The following is a 19,799-nucleotide window of genomic DNA, read 5'->3' as shown; positions in this document are numbered from 1 at the left end:
ACATACTGGACCTGGTCATCACCAACATGGGGAACCTATGTTCCACACCTGAGGTAATCTCGTCATTGGTAAGATCAGATCACAAACTAATCACACTGGACATCCACATCCCGACCCCCCCCCCCCCCAGTCATGGAAATCAAGGTAAAAAACTTCTCTAAAGCCAACTTCACACTCCTCAAGACTGAGGTGGGAAGTTTCAAAGCTCCCATTCAAATGGAAAATGATGACCCATCAGCAGAATCCTTTACAAGTGCATTCTATGAACACCTTCAAGAATGCATGGACCAAGCCATCCCAAGTAAAACCAAGACCAGCTCCTCAAAAAAGAGAAAGCCAGTCTGGTGGACCTGGGCCATAAATAAACTTTACAACAGAAGGAGGAAACTCCTGCAAGATAGAACAAAATCCCAAAATAAGAAGGCATCTCTGATTAACATAAGTAAAAAAAACTGCGCTCCCTCATTAAATCATCCAAGGCCAACTTCGAAAAAAAAATAGCCAATGACTCTAAGGATAACCATAAGGCCTTCTTTAACTATGTCAAGAGTCTAAGGGCAAACTCTCAGATATGCTCCGAGCTAGTGCATAATGGCCATAAATACACTGAACCAACCGACACTGCCAACATCCTGGCTGACAAGTTCAGTGCAAACTTCACCCCCCCTCTCCACCAAAGGGGCTAGCACCCATCCCAGAAGAATGTGGCACTCCAGATATCTCAGACAAACAAGTAAAGACAGCCCTTGCAAAGGCCAAAAACACAGCATCAATGGGACCAGATGCTATCCCAGGTTGTGTCTTACACGAGCTTCAAAATGAACTAACCCCCATCTCAAATCACTATTCAAACTCAGCCTCTCTACAGGCTATGTACCCAAAGAATGGCGTACAGCAACAGTCGTACCACTCCACAAAGGTGGTGCCACAACTGACCCTAGGAACTATCGCCCTATAAGCTTGACTAGCTTGGTCTGCAAAGCCATGGAACGCATTATAATGGAGCTCATTAACAGGGACATTGGGAACCTCCAGACACTCTCAGGAGCTGGCCGACCGGCACTTGCGAACTGCTTCTGCTTCGGTCACCGCGCGGCAAGAAAGACTGGAGAAAATGGCGTTGGCTGTTTCTTTTATACCCCTGTCGCACTGACGTCAGGGAAGAAGCGACGACAACCGACGCCGGACCTAGACTTTGGAATTCGGCCGACCGAGGACTCGCCTGACGGCAGGAGAACCCATCTGTTATGACTGCAGCTGTATGCACGATGAACATCAGGGACATTGGGAACCTCCAGACACTGGACCCCATCCGGTTCGGCTTTGTTAAAGGCAGATCTTGCCTCCTGAACTTGGTCAACTTCTTCGAAACAGTCACCAAGGCCATAGATGAAGGGAAGGTGGTCCGCACAGCATATCTGGACCTCGCTAAGGCGTTCAACACCATCTCACACTCAGGAATCATAGACAAACTCACCAGCTTAAATATCAACCCCCATGTTATGAGATGGGTTGCCAATTGGCTCTCAGACAGAACCCACACGGTAAGAGTGGCAGGCGCCATGTCTGACTCTAAACCAGTCACAAGCGGAGTCCCACAGGGCTCAGTCCTGGGACACCTCCTGTTCGGTATATATTTCTCTGAAGTACAGGCAAAGGCGGAGGGACTGCGGCTAACCAAGTTCGCAGATGACTGTAAATTGGGTGCAATAAATGACTCTCCAGCTGGCACAGACTTCCTGCAAAAGGGTCTCACAGAGACAAACACCTGGTGTCAAAGTCACAGCCTCAAATTAAATGCCAAAAAATGCATAGTAATCCCATTTGGGAAAAACAAAGTACCTACAAATTACCACATAGATGGGAATCCACTAAATACAGAAGAAGTAATTAGGGACCTGGGTACCCAAGTAGACAGCATGCTCTCCTTTGATAACCACATAGCCAAAACGGTCAGGAAATCCTTCTATGTGGCACACCTGATCACAAAGGATTTCTCATCCAGACCCAAGGAGGTGATTGTGCCCCTTTACTCCTCACTAATTAGGCCCATAAGAGTACAATGCCCCATTTGGGATGTACCTCACTAGACACCTGCAACAACTAGAAAGACCACAGACGTACCTCACTAAGAGGATTAAGGACCTTAAACAATTACCCTATGAAGTACGACTAAAAAAGCTCCAGCTTTTCTCAGTCGCTTACCGTCTGCTCAGAGGTGACCTATGCCTGACCTATAGGGCCATGTCAAACCCTGAACTAAATGGACATGTTTCACCTCAAAAAAACAAGATCCCTCAGAACCACTCGTTCTAGCGACTTGAACCTATGTACAACAATAAACAGGACATGCTGGAGGGATAGATTCCTGTCCCAGCGACTCCCCTCACTCTGGAATAGAATCCCAATCCATATTCGGCAGAGCTCCTTTCTGTCCCTCTTCAAGAGAAATCTTGATGAGTGGATGGGTAATCGTAAGTTCTACCCTGGGATCACTTCAGGAGCCCTGTTGACAGAGGCCCAGGTTAGTAATCTAATGGGGAGGCGAAAGCCATCATTCTGTGGCTAGGCTTATAAATGTCCATGGGCAGATAGCCTAGTACTTACCTATGAACCTGTTTCCATTCTTCACACAGATCTTGCTCTCATCATCCCCAAATTCCCCAGCTGGCAGGTGATCCACTTTGAGCCCTCGTGGTGTAATATTTAGGCTAAAATATTTTTCCAGCAATTTAGTATCATAGAACAGGCTAAGTTCTTTGGACAACGATCACTCAAGCTGCTCAAAATGGGCAGAACCAAGTTGCGTAAAATCTTACCATAACCATAGATGTCCTTCTCTTCCATGTTGCAGTATTCTACATGAGGGTTTACCCTTCATCCTTTCACGTACGTCCGGCCAGTATTCTAAAGTTTTTCAGTCCCTCAGAGTGCGTCAGACGTGGCAGCAGGAGCATGGGCCATAAAAGTGACGTCTGTACGCACCAGCCCTCAGAACAGAAAGCTCCAGTCGGAGCCGGTCCTAGGAGGCCATAGCCCACCCACTGTCACCAAGACAGTCAAGAGGAACCTGACAGGAGGGGAAGGAGGTTGGAAAAGAATACTGCAACATGGAAGAGAAGGACCTCTATGGTTATGGTAAGATTTTACACAACTTTTCTATGTCCTTCTATTCCAATGCTGCAGTATTCTACACGTGGGGGAGTGCCAAAGCTCACTGTGAATGGGGCGGTGGTCTGGTAGAAGTTTCTAGGAATCTGTGATGTGGTCCAGCTTGTAATGCTTGGTGAACTTGTGCACTGAGGACCAAGTGGCAGCTTCCAGTACTGTGTTGGTGTCTAGCCCCTTAAAGAAGGCTCCTGAGGAGGCCATAGCTCTGGTGGAGTGGGCTTTAATATTGCCCTGCAAAGTCTTCCCATGGAATGCGTAACAAAAGGAGATGGCCCTGGATATCCAGGCCAAAATGGTCTGTTAGGTCACCGCTTTCCCAGGGCTCTGGGGTGGAAGGAGACAAACAGTTGGTCAGACTTTCTAATGGACTTGGTTTTATGGAGGTAAAATCTAAGCGGTCTGTGAACATCTAGGGAATGGAGTGCTCTCTCTCACTGTCCCTCGTGGTTAGAGAAAAAGGTTGGTAGGTGAATGGCCTGGTTCAAGGATAGGTCACTGACCACCTTGGGCATGAAGGAGGGGTTAGTTCTGAGAGTAACCCTGTCAAGGTGGAAAACTAGGAATGGTGGGTTAACCATCAGAGCTTGCAGTTCTGAGACCCTCCAGGCCGTGGTCAGAGCCACCAATAGAACAGTTTTCCATGTGCAAAGCTTTAAGGGGGCTTTGTCTGCTAGCTCAAAGGGAGCTAGGGCAAGTTTCTCCAGGACATAGTTAAGATCCCAGGGAGGAGAAGACGGTTTCCTGGGGGTCTTAGGTGAAGCTCCCCTTTGAAGAAGAGTTTTGTAGGTAATTTGCATGCAAGGGATGGATCCAAAGGGAGGCAGGCTGAAATTGCAGACAAGTGTGATTTTATGGAGGTGTAGGCCAAACCTGTCTGCAGTAGTTCACACAGGTAAGACAGGATTAGGGGGCATGGCATGTCACTTGTCAGTGGGTCCAACTGTCTTTTGTGACACCATATGGAAAACCTTTTCGACTTAGATAGGTAAGATTTTCGTGTGTTGGGTTTCCTGGCCTCCTGCAGGACACTGAGCACATCCTCATTGTACAGCTGTCTGAAGGGGATCAGAATCCTATCAGCCACAGGGTGAGGTATAGAGACTGCCACTGTGGATGTATCCGAGATCCCTTGTGCTGTTTGATCAGGTTCACTGAGGGGGGTAACTTGTGGTAACTGCCCTTGGACAAATGGAGATGGGGGAATCAGTGCTATCTTGGCTAGCAGGGAGTCACCAGCAAGATTTTCGGTTTGTCCTGCTGTATTTTCAGCAGCGCCTTTTGAATCAGAGGGAAGGTGTACAGAAATTTCCCCTTCCAAGGAATTGAGAAGGCATCTGTTGTCAGTGCCTTGGGGTCTGGTGTTCTGGTGTCCTGGTGCAAAAGCCAGGTAGTTGCCTGTTGGTGGAGGAGGCAAACAGGTCTATTTGAGGTGTATCCCACCTGTGGACCAGATCCAGGAAGACCTCAATGAGAAGCATCCTTTCGTGGTTGTTTGTGATGGTTCTGCTGAGATAGTCTGCCTGGATGTTGTGGAGGGAGGGGATGTAAACTGCCTGCAAGGTAATTGACTGTGAAGAGGCCAGCTCCCAAACAAATAGAGCTAGTGTTCAAAGGAGGACTTGGTCCCTCCCGGTTTGTTGAGATACCACAGGACAGTGGTATTGTCTGTGAAAATCTTTAGTGGCCCTGGATGGAGGGTAAGGTAGGAATGCTTAGAGCTGGAAGGATAGCCCTCAAGACATTGATCTAGTGAGTGTGAGATTGGCCACACCCCTTGCACATGCCTGTTGCCCAATGTGGCTCTCCAACCTAGATCTGAAGCATCTGTATGCATCATCTGAGTGGGTGGGGTGGCTGGAGAGGCAGTCCTGGGTTGATGGGCCACTTGTACCAGCCACCACTGAATTTCTTGTTTCAAGCAGGGTAGGAGGGGATCCTGAATTCCAAGGGGTGAGAATGTTCGGTCTAGACTGACCGAAGGTACCACTGTAGCTTTCTCATGTATAGTCTTGCTAGGGGAAGCATGGGAATGGTGGCTGCCATGCAAACCCTGGAGTCTCAGATACTTCAGTTCTGATGCTTGGAAGATGCAGCACAGGTGGTCTGTGTAGGAACCTACCTTGTCTGGTGGCAGAAAAGCCTTCATGAGGTCTGTGCGAATCCTGTACCCCAGGAAGACCATGTCCTGAGAGGGATCCAGGTGAGATATTTGTTAATTTATCTGAAATCCTAGAGACTGCAATAAGGTCAGAAGAAACAGAGTATGAACAGTTAAGGTCTTCTGATTGTCTGCCTGAAATAGCAGGTCATCCAAGTAGGGGAAAATATGGATCTCCTATATCCTGCAGAAGGCGACGACTGGAGCCAGACATTTTGTGAAGACCCTGGGTGCAGTGGAAAGTCCAAAGGGCAAGGCAGAAAATTGAAACTGGGATGAGCCCACTAAAAATCTCAGGTATTTCCTGAATGTGGGCTTTACTGGGATTTGCAATTAAGCATCTTTTATGTCTAGGGTTGCCAAGAACTCTTGGAGCAGGAGCAGGGGGAAGAGGTTGGGGAGAGTGAGCATTCTGAAGGAGGGGACCTTTAGAAAAGGGTTGAGAAGTAAGAGATCTAGTATAAGTCTCCAAGGTCCTTCCTTCCTTGGCACCAGAAAAATTCTTGAGTAAAAACTTCTTCCTTTTCCTTCCAGAGGCATTGGTTCTATGGTGCCTTGAGTCAGCAGTGCAATACAGGCTGCAGAAGGTGAAGCTGACTGGTGGGTGGCTGAGGAATGCCTTTTTGTATAGGGAGAGATACAGGACATGAAGTATCCGTTCTGAATGATGGAAAGGACCCAATTATCTAAGATGATGTGTGACCACATAGGAAGACAGTGAGAGAGGCGGGCAGACAAGAGTAGAGAGGGAGGGGGTGGTAAGACTGGCAGGTAGTCGAACACCATCTGCCCTGTCTTGCAAGGGAGGCCTCTGGCTGGGGGCTGGAGAAGCTCTAGCCAGAGGGGCCTGCTTTCTTGGAGGTCTCCTGGTCCTAGTGGGAGCCATAGGTCGAGACTGCTTTCTTATGAATTGAATCTTGGCAGGGTAGTTCCTGTAGAACTTAGGAATGGGTGAGACTAGCAGGTGTTTTAGGTCCTGCATTTTCTTGCCTTTTTGTTGCAGGGACTTGAAGAGGTCAGCTACATTAAAGCCAAATAAGGCGGAGTGATCTAAGGGGGAATCAGTCAATTTAGCCATGAAATCATCAGGGGAGAGGCTGAAGGCATAGCCAAGAATATTTCCTTAAGGCAGAAGCTGATGCAGCTGACCTAGCTGAGGCTTCAGCTGCATCATAACCACACCTTATGGAGTTGTCTGTTCACCTGAGAGGTGAGAGCTAGGAGGGAGGACAGAGAGGCATTGGTTGCACAATCTGGGATGTTGGCCAAGTCCTTGGAGGCTTTTTCCAGCAGGGATAAGGAATATTTGACCATGTGAGTTTGGCAGTTGGTGGCCCTGAAGGCCAGAGTGGCAGAAGTGTAAATCGTATTGCCTAGACACTCCATTGCCTTGCTGTCCTTGTCAGCTGGGAGAATAGCAGTAGTGCATAACAGTTTGGTAGCCCTATCAGTGGAGGTGGAGACAGTGGCAGGGTCAGCTGGAGGGCACTATCAGAAACTTCTCTGTTTCTGGAACTTTGTACAGTCTATCAACCCTGCGTGGGGCTGGAGGCGGTGAGTCAAGGTTGAGGGATGCTGCAGAAAAGGCATCCAGATAGGCTGGGAGTGTCCATCTGTATGAAGTCGTAGAACCTCTTCTGTACTTCAGTCATGACAGTTCATTCCCACTTGAAATGGTCTTTCATTTTTAACAGTCTCTCGTCCCCAAGACCCTTCATCGCCGATTGCAGGCTCTAAACCTTTATCTTGAGAACCAGTGGAAAGGAGATCTGAGAAGTGTAGGAGAGTGAGTCCTCTGAGGAGGAGTCAAAGTTCCCCTTCGTCGCTCCTGGTAGTGTCCGAGGTCAGGGGCCTAGGGCTCAGGAGTGGAGGAACAATGGTAGGGCTTCCCACCGAAGTCGGGCTTAGGGCCATAAAAGCATTGAAGAGACACTGGCTGAAGGCTTACCAATCAGGCGTGCTTTCAGGTGGTGGAGAAAGATGTTTTGTCTTTTGTATTTTCTTTAGCAGCCTAGCTGGCATCCAGGTAAGAGAAGGCCTTTGGTCAAAGGGGTGGATGGAATCGACGGAATCCAACGGGCCCACTGAGAAATCTGAATCCCCCTGGCATCTGAAACAGATGCCGGTAGTGCCTCTATGGATGTGCCATCCGCTCGAGATTGTGTGGCTTCCTCGTAGGTATCCACTTTATCTTGTATGGCAGAAGCCAATTCCTCTGCCAGGCCGATGTCGGCCACAGGCTGAGGTACGGTCATTAGAGGCGCAGCGGAGAGGTAGGCCACATGGACTTGGGCCTCTTCTTCGTCGGCTCTACTGGGGCATCAGAAGCGCCTTCCATCCCCAACGCAAACTGCTTTATCCACTGGTTCTCAAGATAAAGGTTTAGAGCCTGCAATTGGTGATGAAGGGTCTTAGGGACGAATGCCTGACAGACAGGGCAGGACTCGAGGTCGTGTTCTTTGCCCAAACAAAAAAGGTACTGATCGTGAGTGTCCTTGTGGGGAATCTGCCAGCCACACTTACACTTGCCCCTTCCGGATGACATGAACAGACTATAATTAAAATAAAGAAGGACTGAAAGGTTCCCCAATGGGATACTTAACTGATTTTTTCAAAACCGACATCCGCGGGTAGCGGGAACACCTGGTGTATGACTGGTGGCTGAAAAGTTCAGAGGGCTGGTGTGTACAGACGCCACTTTTATGGCAGAAACTCCTGCTGCCACATCAGACATCCGATGCACTCCGAGGGACTGAAAAACTTTGTAATACTGGTCAGACGTACGTGAAAGGATGAAGGGTAAAACCCACATGTAGAATACTGCAACACTGGAATAGAAGGACATCACCAAGGATCCACATTCATATATTTCACTTCTCGCTCCCTCACAAAGTCCGAGAAGGAGAAATTGCACAGGGTAACATTTGTCCAAAAAAAAGCTGGAAAGGCTTCACCTTCAAAGACATAATATAAATGCAACACTACAATACAAAATTAAATAAAACAACCAGAGAAGCCAGATAAGTGGCTCCAGACCCATCCAAGGTAGAGACATCCGCAGGTTCCATAGTCGAAGAAGCATCTCGCGGCATACCCGACTCCGAATGGGTTTCAGCAGAGGCCTGTGAATCCACAGAAGCGGGCATCAGGGGCTGCAAAGGAGCCTCACTGAGTACTGGTGGACTGGCGACTAGCTTAATGGAAGCATCGTCGGCAGTTTTGGACCTATGCGGTCTGTCTTTATCTTTACATTTTTTCGGAAGATCGGTAGTCGGATGGCTTATCAAAGCCATTTCGAAATACGGAGAAAGTACAGTTGTGTACATTTACCGTAAATGTAGATGTTCAAGTGTATTCACTGTTGCAGCCATTACATTTGGGTAATCTGCTGGCAGGTTGCCCTCAGTCGGCCTGAATAATAAAGTCTTGGGTCCTGCGTCAGTTGCTGTCTCCTCTTCCATGACGTCAGGTCGTCAGGGGTATAAAACATGCAGCCGACACCATTTTATTCAGTTTTTTTGCCCCAGATGTCAGGTGCCCCCCCAAATGGGGAAAAATATATATATATAAATAAACAGCAATATATGTAAATGCACTTTTAGCAACATAAACTTTACCTTCATCTAAAAGCAAATACACCACAAAGGCTTTAGAATATAGTGAAAGAAAGAGAAGTTATAAAAAAGGGGGATAGCAGGTGGGTAACCCGGACTGCAACAGTGAATACACTCGAACATCTATATTTATGTTAAGTATATACAACTGTACTATGTTCTTTGTGTTTCACTGTTGTAGTCATTACATTTGGGTACAATCCCAAAGCTAAGGATGGAAGGATGGAACTAAATAGCATTAGGAGCAGCTATAAGGCCCTGCAGAACTGCAGTGGCAAAGCCTGCCCTGGATTTGGAGAAGAGAGGCAAATGAGTAGCAGCTTCTAGAATGTCTTTGGTTGGAACTCCTCTGAGAAAGGCTGCTGAGGTAGAGGCAGCCCTGGTGGAATGTGACCCGATTCCCTTGGGCACAGGTTTACCATGGTGCAAGTAGCAGAAACGAATGCAGTGGCTTATCCACTTAAAAATAGTCTGCTTTGATATAGCCTTCCCCTCTGATCCTGAAGCAAATGCCACCAGTAGTTGCTCAGACTTTCTTAGAGATTTGGTCCTGTTTAAGTAGAATCTTAGTTGTCTGTGTACGTCCAATGAATGCAGAATCCGCTCCCCCTTGTTCTGCGGATTTGGGTAAAATGCTGGCAGGTGAATAGTTTGGTTAAGAGCCACACTGGATACTACCTTAGGCATAAAGGAAGGATTGGTCCTGAGGGACACCCTGTCCGGGTAAAATGTAATAAAAGGCTCCACTGCCATGAAAGCCTGTAGTTCTGAAACCCTTCTTGCTGAAGTGATTGCCAAAAGGAAAGCTGTTTTCCAAGATAAAAATTTTATATCCGCAGTAGCTGCTGGTTCAAAAGGAGGCAGAGTGAGTTTTTCCAGCACAAAATTGAGGTCCCATGCAGGAGTTGGTGATCTTCTGGGAGGCCTTAAATTGTTGGCCCCTCTAAGATACTGTTTTAGCAGAGGATGAGAAAAGATGGGAGGCAACATGTAGTAATGAGCTGAGATGGCACAGGCATGGATTTTTATTGCAGAAAAAGATAGGCCCTTATCAAGCATCTCAGTCAAGTATTGCAAAATCTGAGGGATATTTGGTTTTGCTGTGTCTGTTCCTTGTGCTTGGTTCCAAGCACAGAATCTCTTCCATTTATCAGCATAAGATTTTCTAGTACTAGGCCTTCTGACTTCGAAAAATGACATCCATCACAGATTTACTGAGAGGTGTTGTTTGAATAATTAAATGATCAGCCATGCTGCAAGGTTCAGAGTTTGGAGCCGAGTGTGCAGAATTTGATTGTTCTGCTGAGACAGTAGATGAGGTATTTGAGGCAAGTACCAAGGAGGGAGTTGATATATATTCCTTAGAATTGGGTACCAGTGCTGGCAAGGCCAGTCTAGAGCAATTAGGATCATTTTTGTTTTTTCCTGTCTGACCTTTAGTAAGACCTTGGAGAGAAGAGGCAGAGGGGGAAAGGCATAGACTGATAGGTTGTTCCAACTGAAGGATAGGGCATCCACTTTCCATGCTTGTCTGTGATAAGTCCTTGTGCAGAATTTGTCCAGCTGATAATTTTGGAGAGAGGCAAATAGATCTATGTCTGGGCTCCCCCATTTCTGTGTTACCATGCTGAAGATTTGTGGATCCAGTTTCCACTTGTGTGGGTCCATACGATTTCTACTTAGGTCGTCTGCCAGAGTATTTTGTTTTCCTGACAGGAATTGAGCTTGAAGATGTACTTGGTAAGCTAAGGCTGTGTTCCACAATGCCATGGCTAGTCTGCAAAGGGGGTAGGAATGTGTACCCCCCTGCTTGTCTATGTACCACATAACCGTGGTGTTGTCCGTCTTTATCAGTAGTTGTCCTGGATGAAGTAAGTCCTTGAAGGCTGTCAGAGCACTCTGAACAGCTAGCATCTCTTTCTGGTTGATATGCAGATGCATTTGTTTTTGGCTCCATATGCCCTGAATGCATCTCCCCACCAGGTGGGCCCCCCCCAAGCATAGTCTATTGCGTCTGTACTTAGGGTTTGGGTGGCAGGGGGTGGAGTGAATGACAGTCCCTTGTTTTGGTGACATGTCTCTGCCCACCAAAGAAACTCCTGTTGTAGGCAGGGAATGAGAGGAATCATTGTTTCCAGACTGTGACAATGTTGACTCCATAAACTTTTTAGGTACCATTGAAGTTTCCTCATATGCAGTCTTGCATATGGAATTAATAGAATGCAGGATGCCATGAACTCCAAAGCCTGCAGAATTTGTCTTGCAGATACCTGGGTTTTTGTTGCCATCTGTTTGAAGTATGTTGTCAGTTGCCTTTGTTTGGCTGGCGTAAGGTAAGCCATCTGGGCAGTTGTATTCAAGCTTGCACCCAGGAATGTAATTATTTGAAAGGGTACCAGTTGTGATTTTTTTTCGTTTATTGTGTACTCTATGCATGTTAGAAGCCTTTTTACAAATGCCAGATGGTGAAGAAGAATGTTCTTGTTCTCTGCTTGAATGAGACAGTCATCCAGGTAAAGATAAATATGTATGCTTCTTTGTCTGCAAAATGCAATTACTGGTGCCAGGCACTTTATAAAGACACTGGGCGCAGTAGATAAGCCAAAGGGCAGTGCAGAGAATTGGTAATGCAAAAAACCTGCCTGGAAGCGAAGGTATCCTCTGCACGATTCCCTTATTGGGATATGCAGGTATGCCTCTTAAGTCTAGAGTCACTAACCAAGCGTTCCTGCCCAGCATAGGCAGTAGCTGTTGTAAAGTCAGCATTTTAAATTTTGGAATGTCCAAGAACGTGTTCAAAATTGGTAAGTCCAGTATTGGACGCCAGGCATTGTGTTTTCTGGGTACTAGGAACAGTCTTGAATAAAAACCTTGTCCTTTTTCCTGTTCTGGTACTGGTTGAAGAGCCCCCATATCCATGAAGGACGTAACTCGTTTCTGAGCCTCTGCCCATTGATTTTGTGGCAGATCTGGCCAACCGTTTGGAAATGGCAAAGCATGGAAATGAAATATGTACCCCTGGGATACTACGTTTAATACCCACTTGTCCTAGGTAATTAACTGCCAATTTTGAGCATGAAGTGCTAATTTCCCCCCCAAGGGGGCTGACAAAAGATAAGTGCTTGGTGAAGGTAGATGAAGTCAGTGAGACTGCTTACTGTAGGGTTGTGCTTTGTTTTCTCCAGATTTGGAGGTGGAGGCACCCCATTGCTTTGACCTGTAAGAACTCTGTGATTGGTATCTAGAGACTTTTGAGTGCCTGGATTTGCCTTGAGAGGCTCTGTTGGACACAGGAAAGGACCAATTTTTAGTAGGCCAGTGCCTACTGAACCTGGGTGGCTGCACTTGTAAGAAATCTTTTACAGTTTGCATAGATTTAGCTTTGTCTTCCATTTTCTTTAAAACTTCTTCTGCCTTATTACCAAACAGAGTATCATGCTATAAAGGGGCATCCAACAGTTTAGCTTTAACATGATCAGGCAGATTTTACTCCTTGAGCCAGGCATGCCTTCTAATCACAGATCCAGTAACTGCGGCCCTGCAAGAGGCCTCCAATGAATCAAAACCACATTGCAAAGTATGCTTTCCAACCTGTTCTGCTGCATGCAATAATTCCTGTAATTCTTTATTTTCCACACAATCAGAAATCAACAGCATTTTCTGTTTCAATAAACCCATAACATGCTGCTGACATTTAAGCATATGAAACTGGCAGTTTAAGGCCCTAATAGCCAAGGTTGCAGACGTATAAACCTCCTTTCCCCATTTATCCAGCGCCCTGGAATCTCTATCAGAGGGGGTAGGATTATTGGCTGTACAGGCCTTTACACCTTTGGGACCCTGTGAGACAGTCTCAGGATCAGCAGTAGGATTTTTGAATAGAAATTAGTGGGAGTCAGGAACCCTGTAACATCTGTCTGGCTTACTAGGAACCGGAGGTAGGGAATAAGGAGCCATGCTTGATTCCAAAAACACATCACCAACAATGTCTAATACAGGAGGTATAGCTAAAGGCCTATGCTGAGGAAGAAGGAGGAAATCCCTAAGCCTCTTTTTTGATTCAGAGAAATCCTGACTCTCAATGAAAATGCTCCCTTAAAGTATGCAAGGTTTCACCAAAAGAATAATCCACAGGAGGAGATGCAGATGGGATGGATTCTTCTGCATCTGAATCCTCATAGGGTGGAATAGAAAATTCCTGATCAGAAGAGGAATCAGAAAAAATGGAAACCTGATCTGAAGATTCATAATCAGTGTCTTTGCCTAGGTCTCTTAGCGGGGGGGGGGGGCCTGATCAAGGTAATTAAGTCCTCAGCCATTTTGATCATCTGTTTTTTAGGCATTGGGGCCTGAGCACATGGCTCATGCGTTGTTTTTTTTTTTAGAGTTAGAAGATGTTTTTGATCTTGTTTTTGAAGCTGGCGTCGGTTTTATATAAAAATGTTGAGGCCTGAAAACGCCCTCAGAAGCCGGTGCCTGCTCAGCGGCTATGGACCCATCCAAGGGAGAGACATCCGCGGGTTCAATACTCTGAGAATCCCGCAGCATACCGGACTCCGCATGGGTCTCAGTAGAGGCCTGCAACTCAAAAGTAGCGGGTATCAGGGGCTGTGAAAGCACCTCACTGAATACCGGTGAACCGGTGACTGGCTTAGGAGAAGCTTCGTCGATTTTGGACCTCGACGGTCTCTCTCAGTCTTTTTCTCTGCGTTTTTTGTGAACTCCGGTAGTCGGATTGCTAACCGACAACATTTCTGGGTAATTAAATCTGGATCCAAAATATTTTGAAGCAAAAATATACAGACGCTTAATATTGCATTGGTTAAATCTAGCACAAAACCGACAGCAAGGCACATTATGATCTGGGCCTAGGCAAGGAATACACTACAAATGAAAATCCTTATGAGGTATTTGCTTCTCACAAGTAATGCAATTATTAACTTTTACTGACATCGGTAAGGAGCAAGAAAAACTTTCTCCAACAGGGTACTTGGCTTTAGTTGAAGACTTCGGTTCTGAAACTCGAATGCGAAAATTTCAGGAGTCGGTCGACCGGCACTTGCGAACTGCTTCTGCTTTGGGCACCGCACAGCAAGAAAGACTGAATAAAATGGCATCAGCTGCATGTTTTATACCCCTGACGACCCGACGTCATGGAAGAGGAGACAGCAACCTACGCAGGATCCAAGACTTTGTTATTCAGGCCGACTGAGATCAACCTGCCAACAGATTACCCAAATGTAATGACTGCAACAGTGAAACACGAAGAACATTGAAAGCGAAAGAATTTAGCAACAAAGATAGCCTGAAGACTAACAGTTCGGGCGTTAAACAAGGCACAAAACCAACAGCGAGGGACGTCGTGGTCTGGGCCTAAACAGGTGATGAAGTAAGAATGAAAATCACTGTGAGGTATTTGCTTTCCACAGGCAAAACAATTGTTAACTTTTTCTGCCATCGGTTAAGAGCAAGAAAAAAGGATCCCCAACGGGCTACTTAGCTTTAGAAGACTTCAGGATTACAAACTCGAAAATGAAAATTTCAGGTAGCAGCCAACCGACACTTGCAAACTGCTTCTGCTTCGGGCTCCTCCTCGGCCAGACAGACTGATGTAATGGCGTCGGCTGCCTATTTTATACCACTGATGACCTGATGTCATGGAAGAAGCGACAGCATCAGACGCAGAAATACTAAGACTCTGGTATTCAGGCTGACTTGAGGGCTATCTGCAGGCAGGTAACTCAAGTGTGATGACTGCAACAGTGAAACGCGAAGAACATCAAAATTTTCCACTATGACAACCATTCTCTGCTGGACTGGAAAAGCCTGAGGTATTACTGCTGCATTTAAGAGACCCAACAGGATCCTTTAACACTAATCATGTCATGTCACTGCCAGTCGTGAGCATGAATCAGTTCAGTTCAACTGCTTTAAGACAGAAACTTTCTCCTAACCTTACTCTTCATTTGAGCCTTTTCTTAAGAGATGAGTCTCTCTTTACTGAGTTATGTTCCATATCAGTTATTCCAGCATGCCCACACTATCAACAAAAAATGTGTGTCTGTGCACAACACTCTGGAAGAGGAAACTATAAATCCAAGATGACATACAGGCTTTCACAGCAGGGCATCCCATCAGTGCCACAATGCCATTTTTACCTCAATGTTTTGCTATATCACCATCTCTCTATCCCCACACACAGCCAATTTTACAGCAGTAACCTTTTATATTTTACTGCTTCAGTACTTTTCCCCCTTTCCTTTCTTAAACACCTTCTGTTCTCACTTCACCAATTTCTTTATGTGCACCAACTCCCTCCTGTCCCCATTCTGTTTTTGCTATGCGGAGCTTACTGCCACTCTTTTTTTCTTCTTTGTAAATTATTTCACCTGGGCAGTACCTACAAATGGTCAGTTGTGATCAATGTGCCAGTCCAATAAACAAATGTAAAATAAAACAGAACAGTCCATGGACTACACAACAGAATCCGACATGAACTCTTATTTTGTGCTTGTCCCTCTTTTCTTTCTTCAGGAATTCGATTCCTTACCTTTAATAGTTATTGCTGGTGTCTTCCTTCATGCGTCATTTGTCACAGTTCATGCCACCTGGGGGTGCAAAGGGTTTACTGATAAGCTTTACAACAAAGTCAATTTAATTAAAACAGGCTGCTTCGGGAAGGTGCTATATCAAAGTCTCATTTGCTGGGATAACTGTGTTCAGCACAGTAAACAGTCTTCCTTCTTACCATCTCAGAACTCATGGAATCAATGTTATTGAAATAATTAATTAAATTTTTTTTTTTTTTTTGCTTAAAAAAATCTGCAATAGGTGCGGTCGGATCTGCACACCCAACACCCCCCCCACCACCACCACCACCACAGTATTTAACCTCTGCTCCTCATCAGAGGAGGGCTAGTTCTTTTACTGATGACCTTTATAAATTAACATTTACAATTTTACTATGCGCATACGGGTTTGGCAAAGTGGTTCAAATCTTCACTTCATAAGCATAAGGTGCAGGGTTTGATTCTAACCTTGGGTTATTGGCTAGGCTTAAAATGGCCATCAGGGCAGTTAGCCTAGTATTCACCTATGAATTTATGCATAAACCCTTAATCATTTATAAAATACCTTAACATATTTAACCTACCCATTCCTTGTTTAACAATATTAAATAAGACATTCTTGTACACCATGATGGCTAACAGAAATTAGGGCTGATAAGGGGTCATATTACATCAGCCCAGTAATCCAGTCGACAAACACAAAATAAATAGTAAATACCAATAAAATGCATCAATAAATGTATTGTGTAGTTAAAGAACTCTGCAGTCTCAAAACAGAAATGCATCATGAACTGAAATGTATTAAATGGCAAATTGTGAAATACTTCACATTCCCTCACCAGTCTACATGTAAAGAGGAATGCATAGATCCAAAGACTAACAAGACACCAGAAAGTCAGCTTCCATGCTAACTTACCAAGAGTGGTGCTGGATTTGTCACCTTTGCCTCGACCCTTTCTGCCCCTGCCCTTTGGGGATGAACAACTGCCTGGTGCTCCAACATTAGCAACATTTTTTTCTCCAGTTGCAGACAGGGTGCCAGATTCCTGCTCCAGATCAGCCCTGATACCATCTCGCAAGTTCTTTTTCTCGGCCCTGGCACTGCCAGGAGCTCCATTTGAAGCCTGCCGGACCCCCCTGGGTTCCTCGCATTTTTTAACAGTACTTCCTTTTTGGGATTCTGATGACTGGCTTGCTACTGTCTGTTTAAGTCCTATTTTGGCTCCCAGCGCCGAAGGCTTTGTTCCATGGACCTCTGCTTTTTGCTGGCTGAGTGATGCTCTGTTAACATCATTCTTCCTACCCTGAGAATTCTGCTTCTTTGTTTTCTTCTGTTTGTTGATTCCTGCTGCCTGCTCTTTCAGGTCTAACCCTTCTTTCACCAAGTTGTCACCCTGACTCTGTACAGAACTATCATCACTAGAGCTCGTTCGTTCCGGTGACTCAACACACACTAACCTAGACAGGCTAGGGGTAGTGTTTAGTCTCTTGATATCACTATTTTCCACTGCTGTTAAAAGTCCAGAGTGCTTGACATCAGCTGATTTGACTGACAGCCCACCACTGTTCACCGCATGATTTTTCAATGTGCCTAGTGTTAACGGTGACAGATCTAGGTCAATAGGCTGCATGTCTGAGGAGCCATTTAGGTGCGAGAGTAAGTTTTTCTGTTCAAGTGTAGCTGCTTTCTTAGGGAAGTCATTTACATCTAGATTGAGGTCATACATGCTGAAGCTTGCCCGAATAGAATCTTTAATGGTGTTTTTGATTTCCTCCAGTCTACTTGTTAGAAAGTTATTCACACGTTCTAACTCAAGCTGTGGCCAGTCTAGAAGTTTTCCTCCTGCCTGGGGCTCCCCATGTTTCAGCGAAAGACTACTACTATCATCACATTTGGAATCATCCATTTCTGCATGACTTTTTTCTTTTTCCTAACAGAGAAAAATATAAGCATTTTAGTTTTTGTTCAGATCTCATCTTTCATCATATATATTATACACACATATATACCTCTGACAAAGTTTGAGTAAAGGAATTAAACAATGCATAATTCAAGGATGAAAACAGTCCTAACATTTAAGATAACCTAATTCTATGCATATAACCCTACCAAAAGGTGAGCAGAAAAACCTACATGGAAAGAGTGCCTTGAAAAAGTGATGCATGAAGTAACAGATGTATTATGACAAAACCCATTAGGTAGGTCTCGATTTATGCTGTCAATCATCTGACATAGATTTTCCCCAGCTTTCAGCATCTAGGATGGAAAATCACCTGCAATGATGCAGGCTGTAACATTAAGCATCAACTATGTAAGCATACTAAACAGCTGAAAGAATAGTTGTGTAAAATCTTACCATAACGACAGAGGTTCTTCGATCCTCTGTTGCAGTATTCATAACATGAGGGAGTTCCCTGCCTTCGGCCAGTATACAAAAGACGTTTACTACTGTAGAGTGCAGAGTATATAGCACGTAGACTGTGATCAGACGTCAGCCATAAAAGTGACATACTAGCGCACCATCCTCAGAACTGACTGCCCCAGGAGAAATGCCAGCCTAAAGAAGTAGGGTAAGAATCATCCAAGAAGAAGCAAAGCCAGGGGAAAGAGAGAAGGATAGAAATACTGCAACAGTGAAGAAAAAGACTCGTTATGGTAAGATTTTATACAACTATTCTACGTCCTTCTATTCGTCTACTGTAGTACTCATAACACAAGGGAGAATACCAAAGCCCAAGAAGTAAGGGAGGAGGGTGCAGCAGAGGAGCTTTCTAGGATGCCCTGCAATATGTCTGTAGCAAACCCTGCTCTAGATTTAGAAATTACATCTAATTTATATTGTTTGGTGAAGGTATGGGCTGAGGTCCATGTAGCTGCTTCAAGAATTTAATTAGTGTCTAATCCTTTGAAAAAGGCCCCAGATGAGGCAACAGCCTTGGTGGAATGAGCCCTAACAGGGAAATGGAGAGTCTTACCATGGTGAGTGTAGCAGAAGGAAATATGTTTGGAAATCCAAGAGGAAACAGTCTGCTTGGACAAAGCCCACCCAGGAGCCCTGGGGTGGTAAGAAACAAAATGCTGCTATGACTTTCTAACAGCTGTGGTCCTAACTAAATAAAACCTAAGTTGCTTGTGGATATCTAAAGTATGGAGGACCCTCACACTTAAGTTAATGGACTGATTTAGAGATAGGTCATTGACTATCTTAGGCATACATTAGGGGTTTGTGCATAGGGAGAGACAGTCTTTGTGGAAGACCAGAAAGGGTAGAGATACCATAAGGGCCTGTAGCTCAGAAACTCATCTGGTTGACATTAAGGCTAGAAGCAACATGGTTTTCCATGAACAGTGCTGAAGAGAAGCTGGCTCAAAGGGTGAGTGTGTCAGCTTTTCCAAAACAAAGTTAAGGTCCCAGGGAAGAGAAACAAATTTCCTAGGAGGTCTAATGTTAGGACACCTTTAAGAAACTGTTCTGCTAGCTAAGGGGGGAGATAGAGGCAGACAGGCATATAAGGCTGACATATAGGCTTTTACTGAAGAGTAAGCCAAACCAGCATTGAGCAATTCACACAAAGTTGTCAAAGTCTGGGAAATTTCCATTGCTAATGGGTCCTTATTTCGGTCCAGACACCAGATTGAAAATCTCTTCCATTTTGCTAAGTAAGATTTTCTGGTATTTGGTTTCATGGCCTCTTGCAGGATTGTAAGCATGTCCCCAGAGAATAAGTGTCTGAAAGGGATTAGTACCCTATAACACACAGGGTCAACTGAAGAGTCACCAGATGGGGATGGATGAGGGTCCCTTTGTCTTGTGTGAGGAGGTCTACTTTGTGAGGCAACTTGTGGGGACTGCCCTTGACAAAACACAGGAGGAGACGGAACCAGTGCTGTCTTGGCCAGAAGGGAGTCCTCAGCAGGATTTTTGGTTTGTCCTGCTGAATTTTGGACAAGACTTATGGGATGAGGGGAAGGGGTGGGAGAATGCATATAGAAATATCCCCTTCCAAGAGAAAGAAAGGGCACCCACTTTCCAGACCAGTGGATGAGGCTCTCTGGCGCAAAACTGTAGAAGTTGTCTATTCATGGGGGACGCAAAAAAGTCAGTTTGCGGCATACCCCACTGGTGGACAATGTCTAAACACACATCCCTTTGAAGCATCCATTTGTGGGATAGTGTCCGAGACAGCCTCAGGTAATCTGCAATACAATTTTGACAGGAGGCAATGTACACTGCCTGAAGGGTTACCTGGAATTTTGCTGCCAGCTCCCAAACCTGAACAGCTAGC

General features: G+C 45.4%; 1 protein-coding gene across 1 annotated transcript in view; it reads right to left on the bottom strand.

The window, feature by feature from the left end:
• The window catches only part of FAM193B (family with sequence similarity 193 member B), a 1,359,441-nt gene that overhangs the window by 122,053 nt on the left and 1,217,589 nt on the right, over positions 1-19,799 (bottom strand). The window contains exon 7 of the mRNA XM_044069313.1: positions 16,429-17,443. Within this exon, the coding sequence (XP_043925248.1) occupies positions 16,429-17,443 (1,015 nt within the window). The remainder of the gene's footprint in view (positions 1-16,428; positions 17,444-19,799) is intronic.

Source organism: Protopterus annectens, chromosome 4.part0, assembly GCF_019279795.1.
Source record: "Protopterus annectens isolate FY-2018-M chromosome 4.part0, PAN1.0, whole genome shotgun sequence".
Lineage (NCBI taxonomy): Eukaryota > Metazoa > Chordata > Ceratodontiformes > Protopteridae > Protopterus > Protopterus annectens.
This window is presented reverse-complemented; position numbering and strand designations above follow the sequence as displayed.